This window comes from Grammomys surdaster, unplaced genomic scaffold, assembly GCF_004785775.1.
Source record: "Grammomys surdaster isolate TR1022 unplaced genomic scaffold, NIH_TR_1.0 146, whole genome shotgun sequence".
Lineage (NCBI taxonomy): Eukaryota > Metazoa > Chordata > Mammalia > Rodentia > Muridae > Grammomys > Grammomys surdaster.
This window is the reverse complement of record NW_021604604.1, coordinates 4,295,094-4,308,552: the sequence shown is the minus strand read 5'-3', so window position 1 is coordinate 4,308,552 and position 13,459 is coordinate 4,295,094. Positions and strand designations below refer to the sequence as shown.

General features: G+C 37.3%; 1 protein-coding gene across 1 annotated transcript in view; it reads right to left on the bottom strand.

The window, feature by feature from the left end:
- Dnajc1 (DnaJ heat shock protein family (Hsp40) member C1) overlaps window positions 1-13,459 on the bottom strand; it is a 170,611-nt gene that overhangs the window by 83,023 nt on the left and 74,129 nt on the right. Inside the window, exons 5-6 of the mRNA XM_028764834.1 lie at window positions 13,324-13,421; window positions 12,391-12,484 (exon numbers count right to left, since the gene is read on the bottom strand). Coding sequence (XP_028620667.1) covers window positions 12,391-12,484; window positions 13,324-13,421 — 192 coding nt within the window. The remainder of the gene's footprint in view (window positions 1-12,390; window positions 12,485-13,323; window positions 13,422-13,459) is intronic.

Genomic DNA, 13,459 nt, shown 5'->3' with positions numbered 1-13,459 from the left:
CACAGCTCTGCGTTATTTCCTCACCTCCAGTTCTCAGTACTACTGAGAATAAAACAATTTAGCTCTGCATGAAAGCTGTCACTCTTCCTTCCTATTGCTCTCAGAGAAAACTGTAACATAGTTGTCATAGGAAACTGAAGATACACACTACATAGACATTCATGTGCTAAAGTCTCAATCAGTGGCATACAGGCAAATCTTCAGTAAGGGACCAAAAGAATAGGCAGCACATACTGAGCATCCTAGCAATGACTCCTTGATGTAAATCTCAATACATTCCAGAAATACTAGGCCACACTGTTTCCACACCTCTGTCTTTCCTTTGCTATTTTGCTCCCTGCCATTATTTGACAAACTCCTTATCATATTGGAAAACCTGTTCAAACATCATTGCCTTCATCTTCTCCAGAACAGCAAGTCTCTGTACTTAAACACTCATATGTTTGTACCATATTATAGTATCAGCTAGAAGATGGGAAACTTGAGACAGAATAAAGATTTGACAGAACAAGCACTCCATAAGTGTTACTAAACTGAACCAAACTGAAATACATGTGAAATCTTACAAAATAGGAAATGAAAATGCATGATCTGACTGATGAAGGTTAAGGAAAGAAGTAGGTATTAAAGTATTTAATATAATACTTCTGTATGGTAGGATTCCTAGAGAAGATAAATCACAGGCCTAGGAAACAAAGGCACACTACCACTTAGGTCAGATGCAAACATGTGAATGCTTCCACCTCATTTCACTCATGATTGTAAGCAAACAATGGTATCTCATGGGGTCTGTCTCTCAGAATTATAGTAGAACTCTTCTACCAGATAACAAATTAGGGGAATTATATAGAGAGTCTTTCTAAATTATTTGATAAATACATAGTGAGGATTTTTTAATTCTTTCAGTTGACTTTCATGTTTCTAGTTTCTAGTACAAGCATTCCTTTCAGCCATAGGTCAGCTACACAGCTGCTCAGTGAGAAGAGTACAAATAGCAATTCACCCAATTCACTCATCCTCCCATACCAATAAATACAGAAGTTATACCTACATTTCCTTAGGGTTCTGGACTAAGGTTTTATGGCCCCTTAACAGCTACCATCCCCCTCCCCCCCAAAATTCTCAACCCTAGAGGAGTACTACTTTATAGTAAGTCATTTCAGTCATTTATACCTTGGTGTGAATGAATGAATGAGCTTATTAGCTTCTTTCCACAGAGTAGGTTTTAATAGTAGGGAAGAAGAAAAGGCCAGGAAGGCATTGGTTCCTTGAGGGGAGTAGGAAATGTGGCACCATGCAAAAAAAAGAAGGGCACAGATTAGTTACTTATGAGATGAAAGAATATAGATTGAAATATATCATCAGAGTATATAGTACAATGAGATATAATGTTTAAAAGGAGAGATTTGATTTTTGAGACAAGATCTCACTAGATAGCCCAGCAAGCCTTGAACTCAATTCTCCTACCGTAGCTTCCCAGTGCTGGGACTAGAGGCATAAATCAACAGGCGAGATTATATTTTGGAGTCTGGCTCCTATTTTACTGGATAGGAGATATTCAGCAAATGGTTTCACTGAGTCAGTTTTCTCATCCATAAATGAGGATAATAAAAATGCTTAACTCAAAGTCTGTTATGAAGAGTAAACATTCACTATTTAGGGGGCACTTAGGCTGCCCTCTGCACAGTCAGGTCTTCATGTATTATCGATTCCTAACCATTTGGCATTACTGTATTGTCTACTACGAAGCAAGGCTGAGTTGTTATACTCCGCACCTCACCAAAGTGCATCCTGTCAAATCCTGCATCTTCTTGCTTCTCTTACTTCTTATTTTTACCCTCTTAGCCTGGATGAAAAGATCTGTTACTAGGCTGTACCGGCCTCTTCTTAGAGATCCTGTCAACTTTAAACATTTCTCCATTAAGGTTTCTTCTTCTTGCTACAGCACATAATTTTACCAGGACTCTGCTTTGAAGTAGTCATAAGAGCCCAAGACATGCATACCTAAGAGGTGTAAAGTATCAAACACCTAAACCTCCTCTAGCTAACTCAGGGTTGTTCTGCAAATTTCTTACTTTATTACCTGTTTGTTCAAAGCAAAGAATCTCATCTTTCATATGCTCAAGCTGTAAGCATTTATTTAAACATTCCTGATTTTTTCAACTTACTCGTACTTTCAGATTATAGTTATAATTTGCCTTTTCCAAGAAACATTGTTTCCCTAACAAACCTACCATTTCAAATAATTCTACTATAACTAAATAATTCCGTTATGTTTCAGTTATCCTTGTGCACAGTACAGCATAACATGCTTAAAGGTACACTACAATCAGAAACATTCTAAAAGGAGAATGGTCACATGGTATAGAAGCTTGAAATTCTGTCTTATATAGAACAAGAGATGAGAAGATTAGGGATAACCTACCAGAAGCATTTTTAAGACTCATCAAAGGAAGAATAGTATGAATATTTCATAAAGTTCCAAAAATGGAAATTTCAATTTTGAATAATTCTTAAAAAGCATTTTCTAATAGTAAAAATTAGAAAAAAATAAACTGTCTCTGTATGTAGTATCCAAGAAGAGAGCAGGTAGTATTCTTTAAATATATACTTTAAATAGATTCAAGCATTCAAGAATTTGAAAAGGCATTCATTGTATTTAACATCTTCCCTGGCCCACCTCCTGTTTTTCTTTAGGTGCTAATTCAGGGTAATAGAATTGTTTAGTGAAAAAAACAATACTGTTGTGTATAAGATAAACTACAGTTTATTAACACTAGAGGTTAAGGATTTTCTGTAGATATAGACATTGTGTCTATTCCTGTAGCCTTTGTACACTATCCATGAGAAGACCGATGCTATGTTTCTTCAGAAATAAATGCTTCATGAAAGAAAAGCACTAAGTCTTTACTGCTTCAAATTGACCAGTTTGGGCTCTTTAATATTGTATTAAAACTGTGACATTTACATTCCTCCAGAATTTGCTTCCTCAGAGAGTTTGCAGTTTCATGGTTAAAACTTACAACAAAAGTTTTTCCTCTAGAAACAATTTTTTTCACATTAAAATTTCTTCAGGAGTTCAAAATCTGCCAGTACAGACAGCAAACAAAGGGCTGGTTTTAGTTAAGACTGCGGCCAGTCTACAGGAGTCATGTTATCAGGGTTTGTACAGAATTATGAAACATGAGCTGCTGAGCAAGAACCCACTGAGCGATTCCATGCATTTACATTCACCTGATAAACCACCATTACATGTATTGCCATTTTTTTTTGTTTGTTTGTTTTGTCTTTCAAGACAGGGTTTCTCTGTGTAGCCCTGGCTGTCCTGGAACTCATTCTGTAGACCAGGCTGGCCTCGAACTCAGAAATCCACCTGCCTCTGCCTCCCAAGTGCTGGGATTAAAGGTGTGTGCCACCACCACCCAGCTTGTATTGCCATTTTTAAAGACATGTGAGGAGTATTTATGATAAAAATAACAGCTGTACTTATGGAATATGAAAAAATATATTAGATAGACAACTAGACTGTAGAACATAGTTCCATAAAAAAGAGGAATATTTCTCTTTTACAGTTGCATGAGCTGAAGGTAGAGGTATGTCTTTCTGAAATCAGCTGGTAGAAAAGATCTTGGCAATCTTTGGCTCTTTGTACTTGCCATAATGAACAAGGAAGCCCAAGTTTCAGGAGATCACAGCTAGATGCCACTGAAGGATCACTGTTCTGAGCCTGAGTGGCAGGCATGAGAACTGAATAAGCCCCACTCAGTGGTAGACAAGTGTCTCATTTTCAGAAACTGATCTATTGGACTTTAGGATGATTGGTGCCTTACCAGATTCTATTAGTCTATTGTGACAGCAAATTTAGTACCTCACTTGTACAAAAATGCTACCAGAGGCATTTCAGAATTCTTATTTTTCCAATCAGTACTACACATTCACTTATTTTGTCCAGTTTTGAACTATGTGCACATACATAATGGGACCCAAATCTAAAGATAAAATTCACATATACTTTATACCCATAACCAGAAGGTAATTTTATAGACTATTTCTAATTTACATGAAACAACGTCAACAGACACTGAATCAATCACATGAATTACGCCATCATGTCAGCACTCACAGAAGTTTTAAATTTTGGAGCATTTTGGATTTCAGATTTTGGGTGAGGGATGCTCAAACCTGAAACGCAATGATTACCAATGAGTTGAACACAGAACGTTCAATGGGAACTTTTAGTTAGCCTGGTGGAGACTTCATCAGAAAGAGAAAAATGTAGTGAGATGAAATATTTCTGAGGTAAGCAGGTTGTAGTATGGAGACAGTTTATACATCAACCTTTATTTTAACAATACTGACACAGTAATATTAAAATAAGATTTTGACTACTTGGCATTGTTGGTTATATTTTAGTTTACTTTTACTTTTTCCTAAATATCTCAAAATAAGAAGCAATTTGAAAAAGCCTGGTCTGGGGAATAAACAAAGATGGCGGCACCTGCTGCAAAGCTCTGTGGAGTCTGGAACCCATGGAGGTTCTGAAAGATGAAGTAACAGTAGAATGGGCGTCTGCAGAGCTCACAGTAGCTCTGGAACACCCTAAAATGGAAAAAACACAAGTCTTTTTGAGTAGATGCTTTAAAAAAAGTGGACTCATGAAACTAGAAAGAAAGCTGAAAAGAGCCAGGCGTGGCGGAGAACGATGGATGAGTCCATACCCTTCGCTGCCTCATCTAGGCTAACAGGCTACAGGCAAAAAGGCCATGCCTGATGAGTCTTAGGGATTTACCAATGACAAGCTGTGTGGTGGCCTGCAGCTCCTGCAGAAATGGGTCAATACTGACTAGGGCTTGCACTAAATCCATTAGCACAACCCGTAGCATGGAGCCTGTGATGCTTGCTCTGCCTGCAGCCTACAAGTTAAACAGCTGTGAGCAATGGGTTGGCAGATATTGAAGGTTAGAAGGTGTGATGCCCGGCCTACTTCACCCTGATTCCAGGTAATAGCAAGATATCTGAGACAAGTCTCTGCAACAGTCCAGGATTTATGGTACTTCAGAAACAAGAAACTTTGAACCAGACCACCACACTCCGGTGGTTTGAATATGCTTGGCCCATGGGAAATGGCACTATTAAGAGGTGTGGCCTTGTTGAAGGAAGTGTGTCACTGTGTGAGTGGGCTTTGAGGTCTTATTCTCAGGCTCTACTCAGTATGAAAGAGAGCCTCCTGACTGGCTGCAGAAAACTATCCTGCTGTGGTCTTTGGATCAAGATGTAGAACTCTTAGCTCCTCCAGCATGTCTGCCTGGATGCTGCCATACGTCCCACTATGATGATAATGGACTGAACCGCTAAATTGTAAGCCACATCAATTAAATGTTGTTTTTTCTTTTTCTTTTTTTTTTGGTTTTTCGAGACAGGGTTTCTCTGTGTAGCCCTGGGTGTCCTGGAACTCACTCTGTAGACCAGGCTAGCCTTGAACTCTCGAACTCAGAAATCCGCCTGCCTCTGCCTCCCAAGTGCTGGGATTAAAGGCGTGCGCCACCACCGCCCAGCAAATGTTGTTTTTTCATAAGAATTACCTTGGTAATGTTGTTTCTTTACAGCAATGAAACCCTACAACAGACCCACTGCAACTAATATTTGCATGTAAAGCTGTTTGGGCAAAAAAAAAAAAATGATGTGACACACTACAGTTTCCAATGCCACTTTGATGAATGTATATGTGATGGAGAGATAGAGGAACAGAGCAGTGAGTCCACTGTGAGAGGCGTAAATACAAACACTATGGTGGTGACAGGTGCAAGAGAAGGCTGGATGGTTGGTGGCTGGGGATGAAACATGTCCTTGTGGAGTAGGACCTAGAGGGTGGTGTGCAGCAGCCTGGAGCTTGAGCAGACTCTGTTCTCACATATTCTGCCCAGCATCTCTATTGTAGTGGTCCTGTACAATGATAGGATGTCTGAGATGAAGAATGGTTCATTCTCTGGATTGGAATCCTCGAAAGACCTTTACAGTCTATGTTGTTGCCTCTAGAGGCCATGTTGGTATCTATGGCCCACTGTTCCAGCTTGTGCTGAAGCTCAAGATTCATGTGGATGTCTGTGGTCTAGACTACCACTGGAGGCCACGTGGACTTCTGTAGTCTGTACTATTTATTGCAGGAGCCTATATTAGTGTCCATGGGCTGTGATGCTGTTGAGGCTAATGTCTGGATCTGTAATCTTACTGCAGCCAGGGTCTCTGTTGATATTCATGGCCCATGCTACCAAAGACTATGTGGATGTACATGGCCTGTGCTGCCACCTGAAGTCATGTTGATGTCTTCAGGCCAGATTGCTACACTGGACCATATTGGTGGCTGTGACCTGTGTTACACCAGAGGCCATGTTGATATCCTTGCCCTGTGCTGCGTCCAAGGGCTATGATGGTGTCAGTGGCCTCTGTGCAGTCTATACTGCCACCAGAGACCATGATGAGGTGATTTAGAAGACCCTATAGATGCCCCTGTGGTCCATGATATCACTAGAAACCATAGGACATCCACGGTCAGCTCCTGGTGATTGTAAAGGGCAAGGAAGCTATTCCTGCATTGTTACCTATGACTGCATATTCTCAGTCAAAAAAGAGGAAAAATAGAAGACTTCTGTGGCAATCCCTATCCACAACCAAATCCCTAAACAAAGAACAACAAGAGCAACAATAAAACCAGCCTAGACAGGAAACATTGAAGAGAACTGTTAAAATTGTGATAAGGATGCTGAAGTGTACCTCTTCACAAGTGGGGACAGAAGTAGAGAAGGCTTTAGCTTCCTTTAAGGGGCTGGCCACTGGGAGTTGTGGGGAGGTCCCAAGCATTGGAGGAGTACTGGGAAGTGAGTGTCATTGGGGTACGTGATTTGAAATTCTCAAATAATCAATACAAATATTATGTTGGGGAAAAAAAGAAATCTGGTGTTTTAGAAAAAAAGATAGGCACTGATCTAAAGTGGTAGGAGCAGGGAGATCTTGGAGTAAGCCATGTGGAAGAGCCCTGCAGGGAGCTAGGTGCACGAAAGATAAAGGATGTTCCATATAATTCTGATTGTCTGACAGCACCAATCTCTTGATTGAAGCTTACAAATAACCTTCTGATAGGAAAATACTGTAAGTACATTTCTTAAAACCTGCCAAAAATCTCATAGATTCTACTACATTTTGTTGTTCCATTCACTTAATGGGACACTCTTAGACTTACATGTAAGATTATAATAATGAATAAAGAAAAACTTTACAATCATGCACTTTGTGTAAAAGAAGTAAAATTCCTTCAAAAAGCCAGAAACGACAGCTTCCTTTGCCTGAGATAGTCCTACAGATAGGGATGAAAAGCCTAAAGGCTGTTTGTGAGTTTGGGATGAAACAGATGAGAACACAGGAGCCATCTGCTTAACCTAACCCAATATACGAATCACCCTCAACTTTTAGGACATCGAAAAGCAGTCTGAACACTCAGAGAAGTTCACAACAAATAGCATACTTACTAGAAAACTGGAATTGTATTTCTTATATGCTAGTATTTACTTGGTTCTGTATCAACTTTCATTTACAATGTGAACTTAGTTGTAGCCTCTGGGCAAATTATTTCATCAACCTGAGTCATAAGTATTTTCAACTATAGAACATATCATCAGTAAGACTACATTATTTTTAAATATCTTTGTGGCTATTTATGTTTTCTTCAGCTAGTAGCAAAACTACAACATTCTGCTCTGTAGTCTGTCTCTGTATCTCCAAGAACCTTCACCTTACTACGCTGCCCTTCTGCCACGCCCCCCCCAACTGAGCAAGTAGAAATAAGGAATTTTGGGGTTTTGTTGTGAGATTTTTTTCCAGTTTACCTCCATCTTTATCTAGCAATGAAGCTTCAGTCTTAGAAACTTCAGACTATCTTTAATTTGCTTATATAAGCCTAATATTAAGAACGCTTAACTGCAATTTTTTTCCCTTTAAAAAAAATTTTTTTTTAAAAATATTTTACTTGTTTACTTTACATCCCACTTACTGGCCTTTTCCCGGTCACCACCTCCCACATTCCTTCCCCCATCTTTCTTACCTGCAAATTTAAAAATATATTTTATAGTTATGAAACAAGCAACCATAACCCTTGAAAATTCAGTAAATCTGACTAGAAGGGTAGGGCTCTCAGTTTTCAACAAACTCTAAGAGGTTTCTGCCCTCCCCAGTCAGCTCTAAGTGCTCTGTTTGTAGGTATTCTGACAGTCTCAGCAGGCAGCAGAGGGACTAGGAAGGAAGGACCTTGGCTCTAAAAGGTAGTCTCCAAACTCTCCACAGTTATGGCTCCAGGGAAGAAACTCTTGAAAAAGGGAGATGCTTCCACAGACAGATAACTCTGTAAAGCATCAAAGTAGTCCATGTTTTTAGGCAATTTTAGAAGACGCCAGAGTAGTAAATACAGTGAAGAGTCTCATCTCTACTCAGCTACTCCTCATGTGCAGCCCGTAACTCCTAATGGAAGAGAAGGATGTGCACACTGGAGCCTTCTTATGATAATCGAACATTTAATCATGTTTACATTAGATGGGACTAGATTTTAATGTGAGAAATTTAAACTTTAGGATATACACATCTAAATAAATTTTGTACATTACTAAGAAATGTTACATATCAGGTAGTGAGCTGCTAAAATGATTTCCCAGAAAACCAAACTAACAAGTAAATTATGGGTACTTAAGGTCTCTCTTTCTTCAGAAAAATGTGGAGAATATGGCTATAACATGTAAATCCATAACCACTTCCTAAAATAGAGTTCTAACAGTTAAATTATTGTAGATTTAAATATGTCCAACTCTAACACACATAGCAGTTAAGATAAACTAGGTTATAAAGTTACAAAGTTGCACACAGACATGGCACTGAATATACATTACCGACTTCTGCTATTTTCTTTTGTTGTTTTTGTTTTGTTTTGTTTTGTTTTTCGAGACAGGGTTTCTCTGTGGAGCCCAGGCTGTCCTGGAACTCACTCTGTAGACCATGCTGGCCTCGAACTCAGAAATCCACCTGCCTCTGCCTCCCAAGTGCTGGGATTAAAGGTGTGCGCCACCACTGCCCAGTTGTTTGTTTTGTTTTGTTTTTTAACTTTTTGCTGTTTGGTTTTTTTTGTGTGTGTGCTATTTTCTTGAATGCCGAACATGATCAGTTAAAAAACATCCCAGGGCCAGGGGCATAGCTCAGTGGTAAAATGTGTGTTCTGCTAGCATTTGAGGCCCTGGTTTCAAGCCACAGAAACATACATGAACAAATGCATGAGTATGCATGTGTAAGCATGTATGTGTGCCTGTATGTGTGTGTGTAAACCTTAAGACAGGTTTTGGAATTTATATGCTGACTACAATGAGCATAAAAACCCAGTTAGACTATTAAAGAGCATGTACTCTGTTCAAAACTATCATGAGAACATGAAGCAGACTGGCAAGGTGTGGAAGTTGATCTGTGCTCTATGTTTAATGTTACAGTTAAACTACAGGATCAAAGTATAAAAGCGCTCTTTTGATATAATCCAAATTCCTTTTAATTCCTATTCCTGTCCTTTGCTCATCATTTTACAGGGATTTTTACTTAGCTAAACTCACTCTGTTACATTCTCCAGTTTGCTCAGTGTTGTGCATTACAGCTCCTCTTTGTCAACTAACTTTATCCTGTTTAAATGTTCTTTTCAGAGTTGCCATGTAATATTTATCTGTTAGAAATAACTTGTTAGATACATATGCCTAAATCTAGAGATTTGGAATATAGTCTTTGAGAATTATATGATATCCATTTTTTTAAAAATTGGTTGAAGCTTTCCCTCAGCCTTAATACAATATGGTTTTATAGAGACAGGAAAGAATTTAGACAAACTAAGCAGGCAATAAGAACTCTCACTAAGAATCTCTGATGCTAAACAATAAAAGAGAACTCAAGAGCAAAAATTGAGCAAAATGTCACTGCTCCAAATTCTGCTGGAAATTTTTACATATATATGAAGTATAGTAAAGGAATTAGTATCTAGAAGATGACTGGAAAGGAAGTTATGGAGAAGAGTTGCTATGACATGTGGTACAAATTCTACTTCTGTGACGCTCGTTTGGTGGAAGCCTCTAAATCTCCCATGTTCATAGACTTTGCAGCTCAATTGTAATTAACATTTCAGGAAATTCACGTGTTTCACACCAGAAGAAAAGTTCTCTCCAATAATAACTACTTGACTAACTTACTCATAAGGAGCTTTGTACAATCTTAGATCGTTGTGAGTCATACTTAGTATTATAGCATATGATCCAAAAATACTGTGTAAGAAAGATGAAATATGAATAGGCTATCAGCACTGTTTCTATAAGAACAAGTTTAATGCTTTGGAATGTTCAATATGAGAGAGACTGCATCTAGGCATGAAAAACTGAGGGAAATCATAAAAATTTTTAAGAACTGTACACTTACATTCACTCATAAGGGCCCAGTTTTCGGCTTCTCTTTAAAGTAATAAAGATGAAAACCCACCACCAAGGAAATAATGATTATATAAAAGACAACAATGACTGCTGATGAGTCAGTGCCTATGTAAATGTTAAATAATGAATTCGTATTACTGAGTACTGAATAAGTATAAAGAACATGCCTAAAAATTGAGATTGTGTGTGTGTGTGTGCATGTGTGTGTGTATACATACCTTATTTAAGGACATCTCTAGAGGTATCCCAGTGATGTCAGTAAGCATATATAATCAACAGTATTAAGTTTTATGGATGATGAACAAATAAAAAAGTAACAACAGATGGAAAACAAGAAGTCAGACCATGATATAATTCTAAAAGCAACTATTAAGCACTTTACTGATACCTTTCATGAGCTAATGTTTTCTTCTTTTCAAAAAAACTGAACATGTGTGCACACACATGCTTGTACCATGGCGCGTGTGTGGAGGGTCACAGCACAGCTACATGGAGTTGGTTCTCTCCTTCACCTTTACATGAATCCATGAAAGAAACAAGCCTATTCAGTTTCTACCAGATAAGTCATCGCCAAGACCCTAATGTTTTTAGAAGCACTTTCACTATTACAATAATAATATTGTTAGTGATGGCCAGAAAAACTAATTATAAATTCCTTAAAAAATTTAAAATATCAAGCATTAGGGGAAAAAAGGAAAATCACCTCATTTCTTTCTTAGATTGCTTATCAGTAAGAAATGATTAGAACAAAATGCCAAACTTAAGCTTTTATAGGTCTGGATGTAAAAGCTGAAAGGTAAATGAAACCACACTCAAAGTGAAAACTTTAAAACTCAAACTGATCAAAAGTTAAGGAATGCAGAGTTTCTAGGGAGACCAAAAGGTTGTTTGTAAAACTTTATAATAAAGCAAAAGAAGTGTTAATGTGTTACATATAGAAACCAGAAGCATGTATCTTAAAAGTAAATTGCAAATTTAAATCATCATATTTTACTTCTAGTTTGGCAAATTATGCTACCTGCTAATTAGAAATATTAATAATTCAACCAAGTACAATTTGTTTCAAGTATCACAGATTAACATTACAAATGACGTCATTAAGATGGATGTGCCATGCGGTATTCATGATCAAATTTCTCTATACTCTAGACTGACTCCTGCAAAGGCTCTAAAGTTAAAAAAGAATTTTAATGCAAAAATTTGTCCTGAAACATTTTTCTGTCACATGTTCTCATAAATATACAGTTTGGTGAATAGAGTTTTCCCCTCTCTTATTAACAGTTACTAACACAGTATAAAACATTTGAACACTTTCCCAAATTGCAAGCTGGGTATAGTAACTAAAATTAGCAGATGAATAATTTCCAAAATATGACTAGTGTGCTAAATACAAAGAAAAAATTAAAACCTCCACATACATCCTACTATTTTATTGTTTAATCGGGCTAATCTGAAACAAAAATTCTATACTATGTAGAAAAAAAAATGGTCCCTCTCTCCTTGAAGTTGCAAATAAAATGTAAAGTAATACATATTTTTGTGTAAATGTTCATGTCAACATTTTTCTTTTTAATGTATTTAATTGCTATTGAAATGATGAACAAGTTAATTAAACCTTGTTCCTTTTTACTATAAGAAACAATAAGGTAATAGCAGACTAAACTCTTATTGCTTTTATAAACTTTCCTATTTCCAGAGTCTTGGACTTCAATAAACAAGAGGTAATTATAGGAATAGGTGCCTAAATAATCTTAGAGCAATTTTAAGTCAGGGTTAATTTGACTAATATTATGAAGCATATACTATCGGCATTCAAACAACAGACATGGTAATAAAGTTTTTGATAAATAATTAAAAATGAAAACATCTAACGTTCTATAAAAGAAGGCCATTTTACCTGGATTAGATGAGGCAATGCTTTTAGTGTAAGGCAAAACCAAATTCCAAGTTTGCATGGAAGCAAATCATGCCACTGTGGTTTTATAAGCAATCTAAAAGTGGGGAGAAACTCAATCAACAAATCAAAAAAGTAGACAAAGTTGAGGAACAAAATATTTTAACCAATTAAGAAATGTTTTATAAATGTCAATTTAATTTAAAAATGAAGAAAAGTTTTCAATAACATATTTATGACAGTGATAAATTAGTCTACTATAATTTGGTATACTATGAAAGGAAGGAGTTGAAAACATGATACAGATAAAAAGTATAAGAATCAAATCTATAAAATTTTGGGGAAAGAGGTTTCTAATCAAGCTACAAAGATTAAAAAGAACTAATTGGAGGGGAGGATCTTGACGTGAATTTGCTCAAAATACATTACATGCATATATAAAATTCTCAAGTAAGAAATATTTTTTAAAAAGCCAAAGTCCCTTCCCTTTTAATCTGGGCTTTCATCACTTCTCCAAAATGAATTCTTAAACCTTATGATTGTTTCGGCTATAAAACAGTAGCCACCATCAAAGTGTTCCCAAGTGTTGACAGGTAACAACCAAGGGGCATAAAACGAGTGACACCTGAAGCACTGCTCACCTCTGCCGTCCAGCAGAGGACAAGTACAAAGGCTCTGTGTGCCACTCACTTCCTCTCTGCTTACCACCACTTCCGAACAGAGATACATTATTTCTACTAGCATTTTGTCTCTAAAGTTTAGTACAAAAACTTTGAACTACAAGACTCTGAGAGGTTAATATTTAGAAAGATAAGAACATTGTATCTGGAAATTGTGGCACATCTGTGTCTGTGAGCCTAGGACAGATGTGCTAGCATATCTGAAGAGGGTACACATGGAATAGAGCCATACCATACACTATGTGTGCACGCCTACCTTTCGTTCTTCTCAGAAGCACCAAGTTTTGCTGCGTCCACACTCTTGCTTCCTGTCTTCTTCTTCTTCTCTCTCTTTTTTCTACCAAGCAGTTCATCCTTACCATGAAAAGAATGACAGTAACTGTCTTTAACAT